This window comes from Hylobates moloch, unplaced genomic scaffold, assembly GCF_009828535.3.
Source record: "Hylobates moloch isolate HMO894 unplaced genomic scaffold, HMol_V3 SCAFFOLD_215, whole genome shotgun sequence".
Lineage (NCBI taxonomy): Eukaryota > Metazoa > Chordata > Mammalia > Primates > Hylobatidae > Hylobates > Hylobates moloch.
This window is the reverse complement of record NW_026652490.1, coordinates 2123-26082: the sequence shown is the minus strand read 5'-3', so window position 1 is coordinate 26082 and position 23960 is coordinate 2123. Positions and strand designations below refer to the sequence as shown.

Sequence of the window (23960 nt, the reverse complement as noted above, 5' to 3'; positions counted from 1 at the left end):
TGTTATTTTTATTTGAATGTTTGGTAGAACTCATCAGTGAAGCCATTTGGGACAGAGTTTTCTCTGCGGGAAGGTTTTTAACGACAGCGTGAATTGTTTCAATAGACACAGGCTGTCTGTATCTTTTTTTTCTTTTTTTTTTTTTTGAGACAGAGTCTTGCTATGTCGCCCAGGCTGGAGTGCACTGGCGCCATCTCAGCTCACTGCAACCTCCACCTGCCGGGTTCAAGCAATTCTCCTGCCTCAGCCTCCTGAGTAGCTGGGATTACAGGCATGCACCACCATGCCCAGCTAATTTGTGTATTTTTAGGAGAGACGGGGTTTCACCATGTTGGCCATGCTGGTCTCAAACTCTTGACCTCAGGTGATCTGCCCGCCTGGGCGTCTCAAAGTGCTGGGATGACAGGCATGAGCCACCGCGCCCGGCCACTGCCCCCCACTTTTAAACCATCGGATCTCACAAGAACTCAGTATTACGAGAGCAGCAAGGGGGCCGTCCACCCTCATCACCCAGTCACCCCCCAGCAGAGCCCTTCTCCAACACTCAGGATCACCGTTCCCCATGAACTGGGGGCTTCGAGCCAGAGGCCACCACTGGTTCATGACCTGAAGACTCCTCCGGCTCCGTGATGTCATGTGCTCACGTAGCCCGGCAGCGTTTTCATATCTTCACGTTTCTGCAGATCGTCCTCGTGTCCCGTCACCTGCCGAGGACGTCATGCTGAACTTGCCAGCCGTGCTTGTGCGTCCTCCTTTCTCCTCCCACACCCGTTGGTCGGTGTCGGCGTGCCCTGTGCGAGTGTAGATGCTCGGGACTCGTCCGCCTCGCAAGTCCCCCCGCAGCAGCACCATCACGTGGGCCTTGGGGCCGGTGGTGTTTCCTGCTTAGGGAGCTACTTTGAGGTCAGCAGAGCCATCATGGAATAGGAATCAGCAGTACACGGGCAGGCGGTCCACACAGAGCAAGGTGTGTGAGTCCCATGTGCGTGTGCTGAGCGAGGGAAGCCAGGCCTAAAACTCTGCAGATGGCAGGGTCCCATCGCCGTGTCCTGGAAAAGGTGAACCAGAGCCACGGGGAGGAGGCCTGGGGGCCGTCGCCGTAGCGGGGTGCGGAGGGGCGGAAGGGACCGTCGGGGCTGGCGGCCTCGCTCCCTGTCCCGGCTGTGCGGGTGGGCGTGCCGCTGCGTTGCCTGGCCCCACAAGGAGTCGGTCTTTCCGTGTGTCGATCATGAAAAGACTTTTAAAAGTCAAATCAGGTTATCTGATGTTTCATTCCCTTTCCGATAAGGGTTTTGTAACATTCAGGTAAAACTGCTTTCCTCTGTATCTTTTGCATTTTAGAATTGATTATCTCCATTTACTTCAGGATTTTTTTAAATGATGAGCTAATTCGTTTGGAGGTAATTTTCGGGTTTGGTGTGGTGGGGGGACTGTGTGCCCAGCACTCCCACGCTCAGTTCTCATCCCCCAGACGCCGGGGCTGCAGCTGTCTTGGTTGCAGTGTCATGCCTGTAGTCCCAGCACTTTGAGAGGCCAAGGCGGGAGGATCGCTTGAGGCCAAGGGCTCCAGACCAGCCTGGGCAACATAGTGAGACTTCACTGTAGAAATTTAAAAAATTACCCAGGCATGATAGCGCACACCTGTGGTCCCAGCTACTTGGGAGGCTATAAGGCGGGAGGATTGCTTGAGCCCGTGAAGTTGAGACTGCACTGAGCTGTGATCACACACTGCACTCCAGCCTGGGCAACAGCAAGACCGTGACTCAAAAACAAAAAAGGGATCACCCTGTAGCTAACCTGTAGGACTGGATACATTTGACTCCAGCCTGTAGGTCTGGATATATTTGACTGTAGCCTGTAGGACCGGGTACATCTGACTCCGGCCTGTAGGTCTGGGTACATTTGACGCTAGCCGGTACATTTGACTCTAGCCTGTAGGACTGGATAGATTTGATGCTCCATCCCTGCCACCAGGTCATTACGGTGTGTCTTGCACAGAGTGAGGAGCACAGATGTGAAGGCTCACACATCCCCCCATCCCTGGGTGTTGAGTGCTTGAAATCTGCACGGCCCGTGAACCAGAACGGTCTGATGAGGTCAAAAGCGTGGGACTAGCACCAGCCCGAGGGCCCAGGGGTGCACCAGTGCTGCACCCAGCTCATTCCAGGGCACCCTTCCAGGTGGCCAGGGCTGAGCGCCATCAGGATCCTCGTCACGGGAGCTGGCACGTGCCTGTGCGTCCTGCAGGGCCTGGCCCCTCCCGCTCCACACGGCTGCCTTCGAGTCATCCACGGGCACCGGAGAGAGTCCTTTCCCACAGCTGCACTGCACTCCCCGCTGTGGCACACAGCCCCCTCCGCAGTCCCCCACGCCCTCCGTGGTCACTCCCGCCCTGCACCTGTCAGGCCGACTCTGCCACCGTTTATTCCCTCAGTCCCCTGGAGCACCGTGAATCAAGCAGCCGACATCCCATCCGTGCAGGCTGTCACGGGCACGGGCCCTCTTCCCACTGGGGTGCTTCTGAGAGGACGGATGTCCTGGCTGGGCCACGAGGTTTTATGCTCAGCCGCCCTGTGAGCCGCTTTCCCGGCAGCTGCACGGCGTCCCCGTTCCCCCAGCAACGCCGAGGACACCCAGCTGCCTGGCAGCCTTGCGGGACCTGGCGTCTTCCGTCCTTTTTGTCTCAGCCGCGCGTGTCATGTTCTTGTTCTCTCTGTGCCCCGTGAACCCTGCCTTCGCCAGCGCCACTACTGGGCGCTTCACCTTGTCTGCGGCCGTCGTGCGCCCCTCTCTGGAGGGGGCAGTGCACGTGCAGGCTGTGTTCGGGCCTCTTTCTCACTGATGCTTAAAATTATGCCTCTGAGTCCCTTGTCAGAATCTCGCCTTGCAGAGACACTTCTCCCTCTGTGTCTTGTCCTGGCATTGTATTCACCGTGCCGGTAGCTGACCCTGAGTCCTGCGCTGGGGCGGTGCAGCGGGCCGCTCTCTTCCTTCAGGGAGTGCACGTGTGTCCCAGGAAGGAAATCTTGGCCGCGGCACAGCCATGCAGCGTCCCTCGTTTCCTTCCAGGAGGATGCCCTGTATTCAGTTTGTGTGAAGTGGGTTTGCCTGTGGATATTCCACGGGGCTCTGTCCTAACTCACTTCCTTCTCTTGCTCCCTTCGGCCACCGGTGCCTGACGGAGACTGATTCTTCATTACTCTGACTTTACAGGAAGGGTTGAAACCGGGCGGTGGGACTTACATCCACCAACTTGGTCCCCCTGTGACTTCTTTTGTGTTCCCTGGTAAGTTTTCACATGAGCCTGTCCGTGTATACTACAAACCCCAAAACGTCAAGCCCTCGGTGCATGTGGGTGGGGATCGCGTGGACTCTGTGGGTGGGGATCGCGTGGACTCTGGGCGGGGATCGCGTGGACTCTGGATGGGGATTGCTGGACTCTGTGGGTGGGGATCGCGTGGACTCTGGGTGGGGATCGTGTGGACTCTGGGTGGGGATCGCGTGGACTCTGTGGGTGGGGATCGCGTGGACTCTGGGTGGGGATCCCGTGGACTCTCTGGGTGGGGATCCCGTGGACTCTGTGGGTGGGGATCGCGTGGACTCGGGGTCAACAGAGTCGTCTGGAAGAAACTGCAGCCTGTGAACTCAGCAGTGAGGTCCACCTCACCATGTTTAGGTCTTTGATTTCACCCAGCCGTGCCCTGCAGTTTGCTTTGTAGACACTGTGTGATTTTTGTTCCATTGTTTCGTAGGTTGATTTTTAATGCTCTTGATAGATGGCATTATTGCAGATTTTATTTTCTAGTTGTTTGTTGCCAGTATATTGAAATAATTTATTTTTGCATATCGTCCTTGGACCCAGCAACTTTGCTGAACATACTTATTAATTCCCGTATTTCGTAAGCGTTTGAATTGTCTACACAGTGTGTTGCTTGTGAATTATGACAGTTCTGCTTCTTCCTCCCCCTCGCGGCATCTTTCAGCCTTTCTCTTGCTGCTGCCCTGGCTCGGCCGTCCAGGCGGCCTTGGTGGTGACACTGCCCTCTTGTTTCCAGCACAGGGAGGAAGTGTTCATGTGTCATCGCTGTCTGAGCAGCTGGGGTATTTCGTAGAGGCCCTTTGTCTTAGAGCATTCAGGCTGCTGTCACGAAACACCATGGCCCGGGCAGCTCGTCACCAGCAGACATTTACTGTTCACAGGTCTGCAGGCTGGAAGATCACGGTGTGGCAAAGTGGTGCCTGGTTCATCAACGGCACCTTCCCGCTGTGTCCTCACAGGGTGGAAGGGGTGAGGGAGCTCTCTGGGGTCCCTTAGAAGGGGACTCACCATATTCGTGAGACCCCACCTCCCAACACCATTGCCTTGGGGGAGAGGATTTCAACAGGTGGATCTTGGGGACCCAGGCATTCAGGCCATAGCACCCTTTATTAGAATAAGAGCGTCCCTCCTGATTCTGGTTTCTTGGTCTATTAGTATTATTAGATACTCCTGGTCATTATTACCGAGTTGCACTTGCTACTGTGTGCTCTGTGTGGGATTTCTGCCTCTGCTCTCCAGTGATAACTGGCCTGTGACTTCCTGTGTCCTTGACCGTGTACAGCCTGTGCCAGCCTCGGAACAGGCACTGGGAAACGCCCCTCGTTTTTATTCTCCAGGGCAATGCATGTGTGATTTCTTCCTTAAATGTTTGGTCGACTCATGGAGCAGCCTTTGGGGGCTGGAATTTTCTTGGTGAGACAGTTTTAAATTATGGATTCAATTTCTTGTAGAAACAACCCTTTCAGATTTTCTGTTGTAGTTTATTTTTTGACTTGTTCTTCAGGGAGTCTGTTTCAACAGTCATCTGACTTATAGACATAAAGTGATTCATGAGCATCCACTATCTGATGTTTGCAGGATCTGTGGTTACAGCTGACATGGCTAATCTGTGTTTTCTTTCTTTTTTTTTGAGACGGTCTCGCTCTGTCACTCAGGCTGGAGTGCAGTGGTGTGATCTTGGCTCACTGCAACCTCTGCCTCCCAGGCTCAAACGATTCATTCTCCTTCCTCAGCCCCCTGAGTAGCTGGCATTACAGGTGCCCGCCACCACACCCTGCTAATTTTGTATTTTTAGTAGAGACGGGGTTTCGCAATGTTGGCCAGGCTGGTCTCGAACTCCTGACCTCAGGTGATCCACCCCCCCCTCGGCCTCCTAAAGTGCTGGGATGACAGCCGTGAGCCACCGCGCCCAGCCAGGGTGAATTAATTTTTAAGAAATCTTTCAAATCATCGAATTTTGATTTTGTTGATTTTCTGTTACTATTTACTTTTCGTTCCATCTGTGCCATGTATTTGTTCCTTTGAGGTAGAGAAGAGTGTAGATGATCGATCTTAAACTTTCCTTCCACACGCGTGTATTTAAGGCGTGAACTTGCCATAGCTCGCTGCTGTAGGTGTGTCCCATACATTCCATGAGAGGTTTCTGTCGCTGTCCGATTCACCACATGGCCTGGCTGCCCGGGCCATTTATTCCCGCACTTACTGCTTCTCAGTATGTGCCGCTTGATTTCCAGACGCTGGGGATGCAGCCGCCTCTGGTTACAGTGCCCATGCGTGGTGTCTGTTCAGGGGAGACTGCGTGCCCGGCACTCCCACGCTCAGCCCTCATGACTGAGTTCGAAGGCTGGAGCGAAAGCCACGTTGAGTTTGCAGACGCCCAGACAGGCCTGGCTGAGTGTGCTGTGTGTCTCTGCAGCAGGGGGTCTCTGGGCAGCGTCGGTCAGGCGCGAGGTGCACAGCAGGAGCACGGGCGTCCAGGCCCCGCTGACTGCCCACTCCTGCCCTCTGTGCCCCAGGCCTGCGGCTGCCCCCTCTACTGGAAGGCGCCGCTCTTCTATGGCGCCGGCGGGGAGCGCACGGGCTCCGTGTCCGTCCACAAGTTCGTCGCCATGTGGAGAAAGTGAGTCCTGGGCTGGGCAGGGTGCTGTGTTGGGAGGGCGGAGGCGTCCCCGGGTCCCCGTGGCTCCAGGATGGGTGCCCCCTGCGGCTGCCGCAGTGGGAGGAGAAACCCGTGTATATGGGCACAGGCCTGGCCGTCGTGCGTGGCCACCTGCCACGTACCACGTGGAATACTATGCACGTGTTCCACCCTGCGTCTGCGGGGTCGAAAGCCACCCCTCTGTGAGGGTGGCGCCCAGTCATCCTGTCCTTCCAGAATCCTCCAGAACTGCCACGACGACGCGGCCAAGTTCGTCCATCTGCTCATGAGCCCCGGCTGCAACTACCTGGTGCAGGAGGACTTTGTCCCCTTCTTACAGGTGAGAGCCTGCGTCCACACTGCACGCCTCATCCCTCACGGGAGGGCCGGCGTCTACACCACACACCTTATTCCTCACGGGAGGGCCGGTGTCTACAGCGTCCACACCGCACACCTCACGGGAGGGCCGGCGTCTACACCGCACACCTCGTCCCTCACAATGGGGGGAGGGGGACCGGCGTCCACACTGCACACCTCACGGGAGGGCCGGCGTCTACACGGTGCGCCTCGTGTCCTCCCACCCGCAGGACGTGGTGAACACGCACCCGGGGCTGTCGTTCCTGAAGGAGGCGTCCGAGTTCCACTCGCGCTACATCACCACGGTGGGTCCCCAGCGGAGGGGCCGTCGGTTGCAGCGCAGGGCGGGGGTGTTTCTGCAGCGGCCGCCGCGGGGGCTTCTGCAGAGCGGGGCAGGCGGGGCCCGGGGGTCCTGAGCTTCCGGAGGGGGCGGCCGCGCCGTGGGAGGGTCTCCACCCGCCCGGGAGCCTGGTGTTGGGGGGACTCTGGTTTTCCGGGGTGGCCGCGCCCCTTTCCCACCTGTCCTGGGCCCGCGTAGCTCCGGGACGTTCTCGGCCAGACCCTCCCCGCTTTCCGCGGCCTGGGGCGGCCCCTCCCGCGGGGCCCTTCCCGCTGCTCCCGCCCGTCCCCTGGCGGGCTTCGTGCGGCCGGGACCAAGGCCGCGCCCCTCTCCCGGCTCCCGTCTTCGGTCTCCGGTCTCCGTGCGGGGCGAGGCTCCTGGGGGTCTGCGCGCCCACCGCACTGACGGCGCCCCCGCAGGTCATCCAGCGGATCTTCTACGCCGTGAACCGGTCCTGGTCCGGCAGGATCACCTGCGCCGAGCTGCGGAGGAGCTCCTTCCTGCAGGTGCGCAGCGGCCCGGCCCGGCTCTGCCGTCCCCCTCCCTCCCCCTCTCCCTCCCCCTCTCCCTCCCCCTCTCCCTCCCTCTCCCTCCCTCTTCCCTGCTCCCAGCCCCACCTCCACCACGCCCCCAGCCCACCCCAGGCCTGTGAGCACTGGGACTGCGCCGCCTGCGCTTGGGGGTCCATGGTTGATGTGGGGGGGGCCTTACTGGGCACCACCCTGAGGGGGAGCTGAGCCCTGATTCCCCCAGAGCTGCCACCCACCCCCACGCCCGCCTAGGGAGCCGCCCCGTGCTGGAGCTCCCCCACCGCAGAGTTGCCCCCACTTGGGGCGCCCCCGGCCCCAGCGCCCCAGTCCCCACCACCCACGGAGCGGCCCCGCCCCGCCCAGCCTTCCCTGCCCCGTGCTCAGGCCGCCCGGGTCCTTTGGCAGAATGTGGCGCTGCTGGAGGAGGAGGCGGACATCAACCAACTGACCGAATTCTTCTCCTACGAGCACTTCTACGTCATCTACTGCAAGTTCTGGGAGCTGGACACGGACCACGACCTGCTCATCGACGCAGACGACCTGGCGCGGCACAATGACCACGGTGCGCAGGGACAGAGGGGCGGGCGCGGCGCCGGGACACCGAGCACACCCTTCTCTCAGGGCCTCCCGGGTCTGCAGCTGCCTCTCCTTCCCCACTGCCCGCTCTGCGCTCTGCGCCTGCAGCTGCCTCTGCAGCTGCCTCTCCTTCCCCACTGCCCGCTCTTGTGTCCCCGCGTGCGCCTGTGCCTGAGGCCTCTGCCTGCGGGCGTCTTCAGGGTCAGTGTGGGCCGCGGGTCCTGAGGCTGGGACAGCCGCACCCGGGCCCGAGGGCCAGCAACGCTGTGGGGCTTCATTGTTAACACCCGAGCGAGGGCCGCAGACCAGACGCCTTCCCTCAGGAGCTCCGGGTTCCAGGTTCCAGCCCCCAAGGCCTGCAGCAGTTTCCATCCCAGACTAGGTGGAGCCCCCGGCTTAGACGTGGTCAAATACCTGCGCCGAGCCGGTGCCTCCCAGGTGTCCTCACGGCAGCCACCACCTCCCGGCTCCTCTAAGAGTCATGGACACTTCCAGGAACTCAAACCGCCTGTGGCCTGAGGGGCTTGAGTTTTCTAAAGGGTTCAAGTGTTTTTCCCCCAAAAAAACCATGTGACCAAGACTATTTCCGAATTACGGTGCCATCTGTTGTGTGTGGTCAGCTCACATTCCTGGTTCCCCGAACGTGCGCTCCACCCATCTGCGTCTCCCGGGGCTGGTCCTGGGTCGCGTGGCCGCAGTAGACCCCCGCGTCGGACGCGCACCTGAGCAGACGTAGCATTCCCTGGATTTGTCCTGCACTCAGTTCAGGGCGCCACCTACGCCCTGGGCACCCTGAGCACAGCTCCACAGTGCCGGCCCGTGTGGCCCGAGCCAGCGCTTGCACAGCTGGGAATCTGTCCAGAACCAGGCGCTCACTGTCCCTGTGAACCCCCGGCCCGGCCCCATCTTTCCGTGCTCCTGTGGAACCCACGCTCAGTCCCAGGGCAGGACGGTGTGTGCGGCCGGGCTGGGCTGTTTCTCACGCACTGCGGCCTGAAGCCGGGGCACCTTGGCTTGTGCGTCCCAGGGACACCGGTGACCACAGGGATGGCCGCCCAGGCTGCGGGACCTTGTCGTGGCCACCTGAGCTGACGGCGACGGTGCCTTCGCTCTTGCCTCCTGTTAGTGAAGTTTTGGTTGAAACGTGTTTGTTTTCGTGATTGCACTCGAGGTCTCTCTCTCCCTCTGGAAGCTGAACCTTTGAGGCCTGAATGTTCTGCTCTTTACAGCCCGGTCTTGGAACCGTGCTCAGCTTTGCGCTCTGTGGATTTCACGCTGGACTGGGGTCTGCTCGACGGGAAAGGGTGGTGGGCACCCAGGAGGGGCCTGTGCAGGGGCGTCGGAGCCCCGGGGCCCTCCCAGACCCAGGCCTCCGCCCAGCACTTCAGTCCCCACCGCATCCAGCCTCGGCTCGGGGGTGGTGACGTCGGGGCCCAGGCACGGTGCGGGCTGCCCATCAACCCCATTCCTTTCCAGCCATTTCCACCAAGATGATCGACAGGATCTTCTCAGGAGCGGTCACACGGTACGTACGGCTCAGGTGCCTGGCGGCAGCCATTGCCCCACAAGGACCCGGTCCCTCTCCTCATCGTTGCCTGACATGAACGTGTCGTGTCCCGACAGCGAGTGGCCGTCACCCCAGGCCCTGAGGGGGGAGCACGTGTCTCTGTCACGTGAAACCCTGGTGGGGTGGGCGGGGGTGGCACAAGACTCTGTCACATGAGGTCTGAAGAAGAGGGTGGCCCAGGCCCCAGGTGAGGGGTTCTTGTCAGCACTGGGCCTGAGTGAGCAGTGACGAAGTGCACTCCTGACCCCGCCTGGATCTGGGGGAAGCTCTCCGGCCGCGTGGCCTCCACCTCCTCCCTGGAGGGGCAGGAGGAGGGCCGGGCCCTGGGGGACCCCTCTCACCGAGGCGCGCGGGCAGGGGCCTGTGAAGCTGTCCCTGACATGCCTCTTCGTCTCTCCATCCTGGCCTTGGATCTAGAGGCAGAAAAGTGCAGAAGGAAGGGAAGATCAGCTACGCTGACTTTGTCTGGTTTTTGATCTCTGAGGAAGACAAAAAAACGCCGACCAGGTGGGTTCCTGCTGCGGCACGTTCGTCCCGGTGGAGGAGCCGGGAGCCGCCCACATGACGTGTGTCCCCAGGCGGATGCGTGCACGCCTGGTGGGGGCTGCAGGGGACAGGGATGCGTGCACGCCTGGTGGGGACTGCAGGGCACGGGGATGCATGCATGCCTGGGGGGGCTGCTCCAGGGGCTGCAGGTCACGGGCTAGAAGGGCCCAGGGCAGGGGCTGACAGAGCTCGCCGTGCCGCAGCATCGAGTACTGGTTCCGCTGCATGGACCTGGACGGGGACGGCGCCCTGTCCATGTTCGAGCTCGAGTACTTCTACGAGGAGCAGTGCCGAAGGCTGGACAGCATGGCCATCGAGGCCCTGCCCTTCCAGGACTGCCTCTGCCAGATGCTGGACCTGGTCAAGCCGAGGACCGAAGGTGACGCCCCTTCGAAGGGTGAGGGGACAGACGGGAGAGGGGACGGACGGGAGAGGGGACGGACGGGAGAGGGGACGGACGGGAGAGCGGACGGCCCAGGGCGAGGGGACGGACGGGAGAGGGGACGGCCCAGGGTGAGGGGACGGACGGGAGAGGGGACGGCCCACGGTGAGGGGACGTCCCCCTGTGAGGCACTGTCCCTGCTGCAAGGGGACACTGGGAGAGGGACACTCCTACTCTGAGTTTGTGACGAGGGCCGGCACCACAGGTGCACAGTCTCATGGTGCAAGAACGTCCTATTCGGGGCGTCGACACCCCGAGGGTGACCTGGAGAACCCAGGGCCGGGGCTCACAGGGGACGTCGGATCCGGGCTGAGGGACCAGTTGCCACGTTTGTGCTGATGCCGCACAGGGTGGTCCTCCCCTCTCGCCCCCCTTCTCCCCCCCACCCCTGTTCCCCCCACACCATCGCCCCAGCTCTTCCCGCCCGCCCTGGTGCCCTCTAAGGCAAAGGAGAGCCCTCACCGTCCACGCCGCCTGCCTTCCTTCTGCACCTCAGAATCCAGCTCTGGGGCTTTCACTTTGGAAATGGCTCTGAAGCCCGGGCAGCGCCCTGCAGTCCTGCCCCTCCCTGGCCGTGGGGCTCCTCCCGCTGCTCAGTGTCCCCGGGACACCCTCCGGCCTCTGCCTGCACGGGGAGCTCCGTTCTGTGTAATTTCAGATCCAGAGCTGCCCCTGCTGGCCGCGCCTCCCTGCGCCTGCACCACGTCCCAGTCCACGCGTCCTTGGGGCACGGGTGGCCCCAGCTGCCTCCGCAACGTGGCCTCCCACGCCTCAGTCCCCACCCAGAACCAGGACACGCGTGTGTCCGCCTTTCACGTCAAACACGTGGCGCGAGAGCCCAGAGCTTCGTGCCGTGTCCTTAAGCACGTGTGACCGGACGCGCACACCCCACACGCAGGCCCCAAAGGTGAGGCCGGGCTCACACGCCTTGGACGCGCTCCCCTCCCCGCAGGGAAGATCACGCTGCAGGACCTGAAGCGCTGCAAGCTGGCCAACGTCTTCTTCGACACCTTCTTCAACATCGAGAAGTACCTCGACCACGAGCAGAAAGAGCAGATCTCCCTGCTCAGGGTGAGTGCGGCGGGCACGCGGGCTGGGCTGCGCCACGCCGTGTACGTAACGTGTGTGCTTCCTCCAGGACAGTGACGGCAGCGGCCCCGAGCTCTCCGACTGGGAGAAGTACGCGGCTGAGGAGTATGACATCCTGGTAGCCGAGGAGACGACGGGAGAGCCCTGGGAGGACGGGTGAGCGTGCAGACGGGGGGATGCGGGGCCAGTCAGGTGGGGCGCGCGGACACGGGGGGCAGGGTGAGAGCCGACATGGGGCCGGTGCGGTAAGGACAGCCAGTGACGGGGAGGGTGCTCAGTGCCGTCTCCCTGCGGCACCACCTGTTCACTGCAGCTCAGTGGCGGGACCCGGGAGCCCCCCGCCCGTTAGCCCCCTGCGTGGGGTTTTGTGATCCTGGGCACGAGGCTTCGCACATCAGGCCAAGCACGGGGAGGCTGAGTGGACGCGTTTCACCGACGACCTCTGTCCTCAGCCCACGGCTGCCACCTACTGGGCAGGCTGCAGGCTCCGTGGCCATTCCAGGACCCACTTTGGCCTTCCAGCCTCGGAGGCCCCGAGAGGCACTGGGCTGGTTGCTTTGTCGCTGAGCGTGAGGGTTCTTCGTGTCTTCAGGATACAAACCCTTTACGTGCGACGTGTTCGCCTTTTTCCCAGTTTGTGACGTATGTTTTCACCCTCTTCACGTGGCGTCTCAGAGATGTTCTGAATCTGGAGGAAGAGACACTGGTTTTTTTATGGCTGTGTTTTTGCTGTCGTGTCTAAGAATTCATTGCTGAATCCAAAGCCACAAAGATTCTCCTCTGCGACGTCTTGCATTTTGGTCTGGGGTCCGCTTGAGTAACCTTTCCTGTGGGGTGTGAAGCTCGGATTGAGGCTCACCTTGTTGTATGTGGGTGTCCAACTGTCCCAGCACCAGCTTTGCAAAAGGCATCGCGATTGTGCCGTGTGCGGGCTCCGTTCCTGAGCCTTCCTCTGTTCCACTGCTGCACGCGTCTGTCCGTTCCCACTGCAGAGGTGACTGCAGCGAGAAGCCTCCGACGTGGGTGCCGTGTGGAACCGCCGGGGCCATTCTGGTATTTGGCTGCCTGTGTGAATCTTAGACTCAGCCCGTCCTTGCTCTGCCAACCTGTGGGAACGTGTGTTGCACTGTGACGTGGTGGTGAGCGCTGGCCCCGTGACCACGTAGACTGGCCCTCACCAGCCTCCCGTGGTGCACGCTGCAGCGATGTGATCACTTTTCCCATCTTGTGCTGAGCTTCTCCACGCTTTTTCTGTTGCAGACTATGTTGGCTATTCTGGTTTCTTTGCCTTTGTATGAAAACACATAACAATAAGCTCCTTCTGGCCGGGCGCGGTGGCTCACGCCTGTCATCCCAGTACTTTGGGCGGCCGAGGTGGGCGGATCACAAGGTCAGGATATCGAGACCATCCTGGCTAACACGGTGAAACCCCGTCTCTGCGCAAAATACAAAAAATTAGCCGGGCGCGGTGGCGGGCGCCTGTAGTCCCAGCTACTCGGAGAGGCTGAGGCAGGAGAATGGCTTGAACCCGGGAGGCGGAGCTTGCAGTGAGCCGAGATCGCGCCACTGCACTCCAGCCTGGGCGACAGAGCGAGACTCCGTCTCAAAAAACAAACAAACAAAAAATTCAGGGATGGTGGCATGAGCCTGTAATCCCAGCTACTCAGGAGGTGGAGGTTGCAGTGAGCCGAGATCGCACCATTGCACTGCAGCCTGGGCAACAAGCGCGAAACTCCGTCTCAAAAAATAAAAAAATTCTGAACTTTTGAGTGAGATCTCGATGAGTGAATGGATGCATGTGGGCCCAGCTGCCGTCTTCATAGCCGCGGGAGGCCTAGTCCACAGGTGCCGTCCGTGTCTCCCGGCAGGATTTTTGTAGCTTTCTGTGTAGACTTGATGCGAATGCTGTGAGACTTCTGTTTGAGTGTTTCGAGGTTTTGCTGTTGTCAACGGTACTTTTAAGGTTCCCAGTTCCAGTTGTTCGTTGGTAGCATATAGGATTTTTTTTTTTTGAGACAGAGTTTTGCTCTGTCACCCAGGCTGGAGTGCAGTGGCGCGATCTCGGCTCACTGCAAGCTCCGCCTCCCGGGTTCACGCCATTCTCCTGCCTCAGCCTCCCGCGTAGCTGGGATTACAGGCGCTGCCACCACGCCCGGCTAATTTTTTTGTATTTTTAGTAGAGACGGGGTTTCACCGTGGTCTCGATCTCCTGACCTCGTGATCCGCCCGCCTCGGCCTCCCAAAGTGCTGGGATTACAAGCGTGAGCCACCACGTGCCCGGCTACATATAGGATTGATTGACCTTGTGTTTTGCACCTTTATGAACCACACTTACTAGATCTAAAAGCTGTCGGTTCTTTGGGGTTTTCTGCGTGGACAGCCCATGTCTGTCAGTGGGTCCGTTTCTCGTCCTGCTTTTCACCCCTCTGGGTACGTTACTTCCTTTCTCTTGCCCGCTGCACGGCCTGGAACCCGCAGGGTGATGTGGATGTCGTCCAGCCTTGAGTGAGCCTTGCTGGTTTCCGTGCTGCCCTCGTTCCCAGTCCTGGGGACGTCTCCCCTCACGCAGCAGTAATCACGCTCATTGGCGAGGATGTCCTGGCCTGTTCCTGGTCTGCGGAGGCTTTTCTCGCGATGGGGGCCGAGTTTCTCAGAGGGTTTCACCCCCTGGTTCCTCTGTCTGTCCACACAGCGAGTTACACCGAGTCATCAGCCAGCCTTCTGTTCCCCGGATACAGCTTACTGAGTCATACGTTATCCTCACATATTACTGGATTCTTTTTGCACAGATTATCTGTAGTATTTTTTTATTTTTTTTGAGACAGGGTCTTGCTCTGTCACCCACGCTAGAGGGCGGTGGTGTGATCTCAGCTCACTGCAGCCTCCACCTCCTGGGCTCAAGCGATCCTCCAGCCTCGGCCTCCTGGGAAGCTGGGACTACAGGACGATGCCCCCATGCCCAGCTAATTGTTTTTTTAGAGGCAGAGTCTTGCTGTGTTGCCTGGGCTGGTCTCAAACTCCTGGGCTCATGTGACCCTCCCACCTCGGCCTCCCAGGGTGCTGGGATTGCAGGCGTGAGCCACCGCGCCTGGCCAGCGACTCTTCTTGGTCTGGGTTTGGTATCAGGGTAATGCTGGCTCATGGCATGGGGGGCAGTATTCTGTCCCCTGACTTTCTGGAAGAGTTTGTATAGAGGAGCTGTTACTTCTTCCCTAAATGTCTGGTAGAATTCACCAGTGACCCCAAGTGGGCCTGGTTTTTTTTTCTTTTTGAGATGGAGTTTCACTCTTGTTGCCCCGGCTGTAGTGCAGTGGTGCGATCTCGGCTCACTGCATCCTCCACCTCCCGGGTTCAAGCGATGCTCCTGCCTCAGCCCCCCGAGTAGCTGGGATTACAGGCGCGCACCACCACCCCCGGCTAATTTTTGTATTTTTTTTTTTGTAGAGATGGGGTTTGGCATGTTGCCCAGGCTGGTCTTGAACACCTGAGCGCAAGGGTTCTCCCCGCCTCGGTCCCCCAACGTGCTGGAGTTACGGGCGTGAGCCCCCGCCCAGCCTTGAGTGAGCTTTGCTGGTTTGTGTGTTTCAGAAACTCACCCAGTCCCATCAGTGAGTTACTGTTGATAATATTTCCTGCTTGGGACTTTAGTGTCTGCAGAATCCACAGCGATAGCGTCTCTCGCATTCCTGAGACTGACTTGCCTGTGTGTGATCAGTGAGGCGAAGGGACGATGAGGGTCAATCCTCGTCTCGAGGAACCACAAGAACCACTGGTTTTTCTCTCCTGTCTTTGTGCTGCTGTTTTGTTGTCTTCGAGTATCTTCGGGCAGCAACTTGGGCCACTGACACCACAGCCCGGCCCTCTCATTTCGGTGCAGCTCAGAATACTTTCTGCTTACCGTCTGGTTCCCGACCCACGGGTTCCATGGAGGTGCATTTTAACCCCTGCTCCCCCATCAGCCGCCCCGTCCGATTCCCGCCAAGCAGCACAGGGCCCCCCGCGGCCCACCCTGGGCCGTCTGTCCTGTGTGTCCGTCCTCCTTGTGCACAGTTGTCTGCACCGTGGCTCTGACCTGGCAGCCAACCTCTGGGTCCCCGCCCCCCCCAACTTCCCATTCCGCCTTCTCCTGCCGGACACCCAGGGGCAGCTGTGGCCCCCAGACATAGCCTGGATGAGTGTGCACCTGTCCCCACCACCGTCTGTCACCTCCGCTCCCCACCTGACCAGTGGCCAGCGCCACACTGGGGTCGACTGCCTTCCCCGTGTCTACGCCTGCTCCGGCAGTGGGAGCTCAGCGACAGGCTGTGGGGGGCGTCTTGGAAAGCAGAGGCGTCCCCACGGGATCTGGGAGAGTCTGTGTGGCCGCGCTGGTCCTGGGGCAGCGCCCAACGTCACGGCCGACACCTTCACGGAAGGCGCGCGTCCGGTCCTCGTGCTGCCGTGTGTTCTGGTCAGAATGGCAGCGGTGGCCTCTACGAGGCGCTTCTGTGTTTTCGGATTTGTCTAAACCGTGGTCCCCGTTTGTTCCTCAGTCCCGTGTGGACACCGCCACCCACTTGTGTAAACACAGGCCCCTGGCAGCTCAGAGGCTGCCCCCCCGAGTCACCGTCATGTCACTTTGGGGAAAAGGCGCACCCGCCCGCCCGGTTGCTCTGTGTGTACCTCATGCCTGGGCTCCGTCCCGCGTGGGTTTTTACCGCAGGCCCCTGCCCCGGGTGCGTGCGCGTTGCCGGCTCAGGGGCCTTCCCCGTGCTGGAGGCCGGGTGCCGAGCAGCCTGCGTTTCCCGGAGAACAGGGCCCAGGGCCTCGCTCTGCGCCACGAGCCACGTCTTCACCATCCCCTCGTTGCAGGTTTGAGGCCGAGCTCAGCCCTGTGGAGCAGAAGCTGAGTGCGCTGAGGTCCCCATTGGCCCAGAGACCCTTCTTCGAGGTGCCCTCGCCCCTGGGCGCCGTGGACCTGTACGAGTACGCGTGCGGGGACGAGGACGTGGAGCCGCTGTGACGCCACCCGCGAGAACGCCGCCGCGGGGCCGCTCCCCACGTGCCACAGCCACCACCGGGACACCACGGCTTGTGTAGAAACTGTTGTCTTTTGTGGAAAATGAGTGCGTTTGTATGGAATGATAAATTTTTATTTATTCACAGAAGCGTGTGGATGGCCGCTGTGGGTTCGTGGCCCGACCTGCCTGGAGTTCTGTTCCCCGGGGACACGTAGGTCCGCTCGTGAACGGGACGGGTTCCCACACTGCCACCCTCCGGCACTTGCCGTTCCCGAGTTGACCCGGCCTCAGTTCCGGGGCCGGCGTCTCCAGAAAGGGTCTGCGTGGGCACAACGGTGACCGGCAGCTCCCGGGCGCCTCGCGGGTCCTGGACGGCAGCCTCCGCCACAGCCTGGATGAATGTTGTGTGTAAATGTACAAAAGCGTTTCTGGCGATCACGCTTGTATTTTTGAATGAACGTTGGAGGATTTTCAGTCACGGGCTCCGTTCAGGATTTACAAGCGTCAGCACTGGGTGGGGACCGCGGCCACGCCAGACGCATCGGGATGCAGCCTGGGCCTCTCTGCGGGGACCCCCACCCTCGGGCCGTTCCCTCCCAGAGCCACGGACCCAGGCCACATTCCACAAGCGCCCCCAGGAGGAAGGAGCCGGAGTTGGACGTCCCCAGCCGGGAGCCACGTGCAGTGACACCTAAACGAGGGGGTTCGGAGGCCCCGCCGGGAGGAGCCCTGTGTGCAGGGGAGACCACGAGCCCCCAGGTCCCCCGACGTGGATGAGCCCAGGCCCAGCTCTGCTCCCTCTGCAGGCAGGGGAGGGTCACAGGTGGTGACCATGGGAACGACCCCGTCCTCACACAAGACAAAATGCTCCCCCAGGAAAGGGAGGTGGCAGTGTCCACAGGGCAGGGCACAGGCTGGGCGGCCCTCTGCACTTGGGGTGGGGAGGGCAGGGCCGGGATCACCCCCAGAGCAGCACACACGCCCTGTTCATCCACTGGCAGCCGTGGCTGGGAAGGAGGTGGACGCACAGGGTGGTCGTGTGACCCGAGGAGAGACGGTGGGGGCTCGGGGCAGTGGGTAGACGTGGCAGCACCTCCCAGGGAAATGGCTGCCCCCAAGGTGTCCTCTGTCACCTGGTGTTCCCATGAATTCCTGGACACCCCCACCTGGGTCTGCAAAGGGTCAGGGTCCCCAACAGCACAGGTGCAGGGCCGGAGGGTCTCACTGTGGCTGCTGGAGGGAAATGACAGCAGGAGCCACGGTCTGCAGGACCCACCCCGCCCCGAACTCCGGGGAGCCCGTCTGGGGAGCGTGTCCGCCCCACAGCACCCCCCACACACACACCTGTGAGCCGGAGCCCATGGGAGTGGGGGGTGCACCCTGACCAGGACCCTCAGCCTCCCACACTGACTCTAGGAGCCCCCCCAATTAGGGTTCAAGGCTGAGATATCAGAGACTTCCCCGGGACAGTGAAAGACAGCGTCCCCCACCCACGGCCGTGGTGAGGCCCCTGCACGGCCCGAGTGTCATCCGACGTCCCCGTACCCACCGCATTCCCCAAGCACCTCGTCCTTCCCCAGCTGTGGCCCCAGATGCCCTGGGCTGTGCCGGGGCCGGGCGTGCACACCGATGCCTTTGCTGGAGAGCTGGGGGGGAGGGGGTCCTCGTGGACGGTGGCGCTGCGGGGAGACCCAGAGCCCAGCGGTCATGCCCTCCACGTGTTCTGGGGATCCATTCCGCAAGAGCTCACGTGTGCGGGGGGCCAGGGACCCCACAAAACAAGCACCCGCGTCACCCTGACCGTGGCTGGCGTCCGGCGTCCCGCTAGGACAGAAGCCAGGATGTTCCAGGGCTCAGCGGAGATGCCTCTGGCATCCCCACCTCACCCTCTGTGAATGACAATCCTGCGTCCCCCACATTTCGTGGCTGTCACCCCTTGGAGATCCCAAGCAGGGACCCGACCCACCGCACCCCTCCCCTCCCTCACAGGGTCCTTTGGTGTCAGACCCAAGAGTGTTCACGGGGGCAGCCCCGGGTTCACCCAGGAGCAGCAGCGTGAGCTCTGTTCCAGCAGGACCGTGAAAGGTGACGGCCACAGTCCTGAGGTCCCCGGGTGCCTCCTCGTGGGACAGGACACAGCTCCTTGAGGTGGAGCAGGGGCGACGGGCACCACAGGCTCCCAGCACTGGCCCCAGACCGGCATCCAGAGCGCTGTCCTGAGGGGCGGCAGGGACGGGCATGGCAAGACGGGCTCCCCACAACAAGGGGACCCAGCCTGGGGAGCGGGGACGGGGCCTGGACAGCCATGAGACGGGGGACACAGAGGAGAAGGGGGAGGCGGGGGGAGAACTGGGGGGGCATCAAATACAGGAATGAGGCAGAGCTGCACCCAGCCATGGCCTGCAGCCCTGAGGTCCTGGGACGCCTCCTCATGGGACAGGACACAGCTCGAGGTGGAGCAGGGGCGACGGGCACCACAGGCTCCCAGCACTGGCACCCAGAGCCCTGCCCAGAACAAGGGGGGACCGAGCCTGCGGAGGGACGGGGCCTGGACAGCCACGAGACGGGGGAGACGGAGAAGGGGGGAAGATGGAGGGGATGGAGACGGACAAGACGGAGCGGATGGAGAAGGGGGAGTTGCGGGGAGAACTGGCGGGCATCAGATGCAGGAATGAGGCAGACCGGACCCGGCCACGCCCAGCAGTTCCTCGAGGAGACACGGCGGGGGGGGGGGGGGGGGGGGGGGGGGGCCTTTATGACTCATAGAGCCGGGGAAGAAGCAGAGGCCGGAGGTCGTCCCCAGCACGGTGCCCACAGGCCGCCCTGCCCAGGTCGCGGGGTCAGACCCCACATGGCACAGAAGCCCCGTCTGCCGCAGCCCCGAGACGCACATCCTGTGGCTGACAGAGACGCGGCCCCTGGGCCGGCCCAGACCCCACGTGACACAAACGACCCCACTGAGTCTGAAGCCTGCAGACAAAGCCACTCACGTGGCAAGACGTGGCTGCGTGGCTACAGCAGGGGCCTCGAACCACGTTCCCCATGACCCACGGGCAGACCCCGGGAGGGCAGGGATGCCCCCCGTCCCACCACCCTCTGTAGATGTCACAGCTCCCCCAGCCTTGCACGCCACTCGGAGCCTGGGGAGCTGTTTGGGTCTCAGTGGCACAGCACACTGCCACATACCCCCCGGCCCCAGGACGCGTCTGTGCAGCTCCTGGTTGGGGACTGCCCCAGGTCTTCCGCATGGCAGCCTGCAGCCTCCCCCGGCCCCTCACCGGCCCGTGTCACCATGGCGTAGCTGTCTCTACCCTGGTATCAGCTCCCACGGCAGCCCTGGCTGCCACGAGTGGGTCTGATCATGAGTGGGTCCTGCCCACGAGGGGGGTCCTGCCCGCCTGTGCCCCAGAGAACAGCCCCTCTGCCACCCCATCTCCCTAGCGTGGCGCTGCCTGACCTCACAGAGCAGCCAGAGGAGGGGGCGAGACCCTGTCGGGAAGGAAGACCCCAGAGGTGCAGGCACAGCAGGTCCCGCTTGGACAAGCCCCCCACAGGCCTCCCCACAACAGGGCTTCCAGGCTCGGTCCCCCAGGCCCTTGCCCTGCAACCAAGACGGGCCTGAGCGGTACCTACGGCCGACAGCTCACAGGTGGGAACACGGGGACGCAGCAGACCCTCCCCCATGTCACAGAGGCCCCTGAGCCCCCGTCCTCCTCGCCAGGGCCTCCACCCCCAGGCACTCACACAAACCTTGCAGGAGACTCAGCGGCCAAGGGCAGGAAATGGGGCTTACGGAGGTGGCCGCCTGACTACAGCGATTCCAGAAAGGCATACGCCAAGCTGTGCCTCTTTTTTGTTTTTTGAGACAGTCTCTCTCGTAGCCCAGGCTGGAGTGCAATGGCGTGATCTCGGCTCACTGCAGCCTCCGCCTCCCAGGTTCACGCCATTCTCCTGCCTCAGCCTCCCGAGTAGCTGGGATCACAGGTGCCCACCACCACGCCCAGCTAATTTTTGTATTTTTAGTAGAGACGGGGTTTCACCATGTTGGCCAGGCTGGTCTCGAACAACTGACCTCAAGTGATCCACCCGCCTCAGCCTCTGAAAGTGCTGGGATGACAGACGTGAGCCACCGCACCTGGCCTCTTTTTTTTTTTTAATAGAAAACTGGGGTCCCGCCGGGCACGGTGGCTCACGCCTGTAATCCCAGCACTTTGGGAGGCCGAGGCGGGCAGATTATGGGGTCAGGAGATCAAGACCATCTTGGCTAACACGGTGAAACCCCAGCTCTACCAAAAGTACAAAGTTAGCCGGGCGTGGTGGCAGGCGCCTGTAGTCCCAGCTACGCGGGAGGCTGAGGCAGGAGAATGGTATGAACCCAGGAGGCGGAGGTTGCAGTGAGCAGAGATCACACCAATGCACTCCAGCCTGGCGACAGAGCGAGACTCCATCTCAAAAAAACAAAGAAAAACTGGGGTCCCACCGTGGTGCCCAGGCTGGTCCTGGGCTTAAGTGATCTCAGCTTGGCCACCCAAAGTGCTGGGATTACAGGTGTGAACCACTGTGTACAGCCACACAATTAAGCTATGCACACAGGTGTGCTGACCAGGAAGTCAACAAAACATACCTGCAACACAGGAGTCTAGAAGTGCCACGGGGGCCGGGCGCAGCGGCTCAGTGACCCTGTCATCCCAGCACTTATGGGGGCCGGGGGGGTGATCACCTGAGGCCAGGAGTACAAGACCAGTGTGACCAACAGGGTGAAACCCCGTCTCTACTAAAACTATAAAAATTAGCCAGGCGTGGTGGCGGGCACCCGTAATTCCAGCTACTCGGGAGGCTGAGGCAGCAGAATCGCTTGAACCCAGGAGGTGGAGGTTGCAGTGAGCCGAGATTGCGCCACTGCACTCCAGCCTGGGCGACAGAGCGAGACTCCATCTCAAACATATACTCCTACTACTACTACTAATAATAATTATCTGGACATGGTGGGTAATTATTATAGGTATAATTACACCTATAGTCCCAGGTACTTGGGAAGCTGAGGCGGGAGGATTGCTTCAGCCCAGGCGTTGAAGGTTACACTGAGCTATGACTGTTCTACTACACACCAGCCTGAGCAACAGAGCCAGACCCCATGTCTACAAAAAAATAAAATAATTAGCTGGGTGTGGTGGCTGACACCTGAGGTCCCAGCTATGGCGGAGGTTGAGGTGAGAGGATCACTGGAGCCCAGGAGTTTGAGACCAGACCGCGAAACATCACGAAACTCCGTCTCTACCAAAAATACAAAAATTAGCCGGGAGTGGGGGTGTGTCCCTGGAGCCCCAGTCACTGAGAGGATCGCTTGAGCCCAGGAGGTTGAGGCTGCAGTGAGATATGACTGTACCACTGCCCTCCAGCCTGGGGGACAGAGCAAGACCCTGTCCCTAAACATAATTTAAAGAAATATCGGTGGCCAGGCACAGTGGCTCACGCCTGTAATCCCAGCACTTTGGGAGGCCGAGGCGGGCGGATCACCTGAGGTCGGAAGTTTGAGACCAGCCTGGCCAACAGGGTGAAACCCCGTCTCTACTAAAAATACGAAATTAGCCGGGCGTGGTGGCACATGCCTGTAATCCCAGCTACTCGGGAGGCTGAGGCAGGAGAATTGCTTGAACCTGGGAGGCAGAGGTTGCGGTGAGCCGAGATCTCGCCACTGCACTCCAGCCTGGGGTAACGAGAGAAACTCCATCTTAAAAAAATAATAATAATAAATATATATATATATATATACACACACACACGTATATATGTATATATGTGTGTTTACATGTATATATGTATATCTACACATATACACACATACACACATATGCACACATACACACGTATAATATATACACTATATATGTGTGTGCATATATAGATACATATATGTGTATATCTATGTGTGTGTGTATATATATAGGCTTGGTGTGAGAACTAGCCGAGGGGTTGGCTGACAGGGGAGGCTGGCTCCTAAGTGGGTTGTTACACAGAAATAAAAAAAATATTATGGGCTGCCGTGGTGGTTCACGCTTGTCATCCCAGCACTATGGGAGGCTGAGGTGGGAGGATCACTTGAGGCCAGGAGTTCAAGACCAATCTGGCCAACATAGAGAGAGACCCCATCTCTATTTTTTTTTTGAGATGGAGTCTCGCTCTGTCACCCAGGCTGGAGTGCAGTGGCGCGATCTCAGCTCAATGCAATCTCCACCTCCCAGCTTCAAGCATTTCTCCTGCCTGAACCTCCCGAGTAGCTGGGACTACAGGCGCCCACCACACACCCAGCTCATTTTTGTATTTTTAGTAGAGACGCGGTTTCACCATGCTGGTCAGGCTGGTCTCGATCTCCTGACCTCGTGATCCGCCCGCCTCGGCCTCCCAAAGTGCTGGGATTACAGGCGTGAGCCACTGTGCCCGGCCACCCCATCTCTGTTTTAAAGAAAAAGAAAGGAAAAGATATTATCATCCGTCCTGTGATCACCAATATTTGGCCCAAACAAAGTCACAATACTTGGAAAGTCGGGGGTGAAACCGCAGCCGCCACGTCCTGAACTTCAGAAGGTCCCGTCAGCACCACAGCAGCTTCTGGTTCAGCGCGATGATGTCGCTGACGAAGCCGTCTGCGCCGATGAAGTCGCCCGCGATGATGTTGGTGCACCGTGAACCCGGCCCCGGGCACTGCTCTCGGACCCACGCGCTCAGCCGCGGAAGGTTGGGCAGCGTCATCTTCTCCAGGGACTCGGACGGGTGCGCCAGAACGTACTGCAGGTTCTCCGTGAGGTTGATGCCGGCCACGAACAGCCCTCCTGCAACGGTGAGGGTGGGGGGAGAGGTTACACGGTCACGGGCCTCACCCGCCTGTGTGTCCCTCCTGGTCACGTTGTTAGAGGTTCGCATCTCAGGGATTGAGAGTTGAAAAAGCAACATGTCCAACAAGGAAATCAGGTGAACTTTGGTTATAACGCGTGGTGGGTGGCGCCGGCTGTGGTGGCTCACGCCTGTCATCCCAGCACTTCCGGAGGCCGAGGTGGGTGGATCACCTGAGGTTGGGAGTTCGAGACCAGCCTGACCAACATGGAGAAACCCCATCTCTACTAAAAACACAAAATTAGCCGGGCTTGGTGGCGGGCGCCTGTCATCCCAGATACTCCGGAGGCTGAGGCAGGAGAATCACTTGAACCTGGGAGGCGGAGGCTGCGGTGAGCTGAGATCGCTCCACTGCACTCCAGCCTGGGTGACAAGAGCGAAACTCCAACACCCCCCAAAAAAAAAACACGTGGTGGGTACATCGTAACACCGTGTGGGAGACAGAATAACGGCCCCAAAGACGCCCACACCCTAATCCCATGTGTCAGACAGAATAATGGCCCCAGAGATGTCCACATTCTTATCCCCCATGTGATAAACAGGGAAGAATGCTGTCATCTTAGGCACTAAGTCTGTGCCATCTGTTACGAGGCTTATAGAGAGAGTTGATGTTGACCAGCGATTCTCAAAGCGGGGTCCCTGCAATAGTTAGAAATGCAAATTTG

At 60.2% G+C, this 23960-nt stretch overlaps 1 protein-coding gene across 1 annotated transcript in view; it reads left to right on the top strand.

The window, feature by feature from the left end:
• The window catches only part of LOC116464144 (serine/threonine-protein phosphatase 2A regulatory subunit B'' subunit beta-like), a 35580-nt gene extending 19174 nt beyond the window's left edge, over window positions 1-16406 (top strand). Inside the window, exons 3-13 of the mRNA XM_032147418.2 lie at window positions 5836-5939; window positions 6195-6297; window positions 6545-6619; window positions 7074-7160; window positions 7590-7746; window positions 9237-9285; window positions 9745-9834; window positions 10077-10252; window positions 11268-11386; window positions 11454-11560; window positions 16256-16406. Of these exons, the coding sequence (XP_032003309.1) occupies window positions 5836-5939; window positions 6195-6297; window positions 6545-6619; window positions 7074-7160; window positions 7590-7746; window positions 9237-9285; window positions 9745-9834; window positions 10077-10252; window positions 11268-11386; window positions 11454-11560; window positions 16256-16406 (1218 nt within the window). The remainder of the gene's footprint in view (window positions 1-5835; window positions 5940-6194; window positions 6298-6544; window positions 6620-7073; window positions 7161-7589; window positions 7747-9236; window positions 9286-9744; window positions 9835-10076; window positions 10253-11267; window positions 11387-11453; window positions 11561-16255) is intronic.
• Window positions 16407-23960: the final 7554 nt, after the last annotated feature.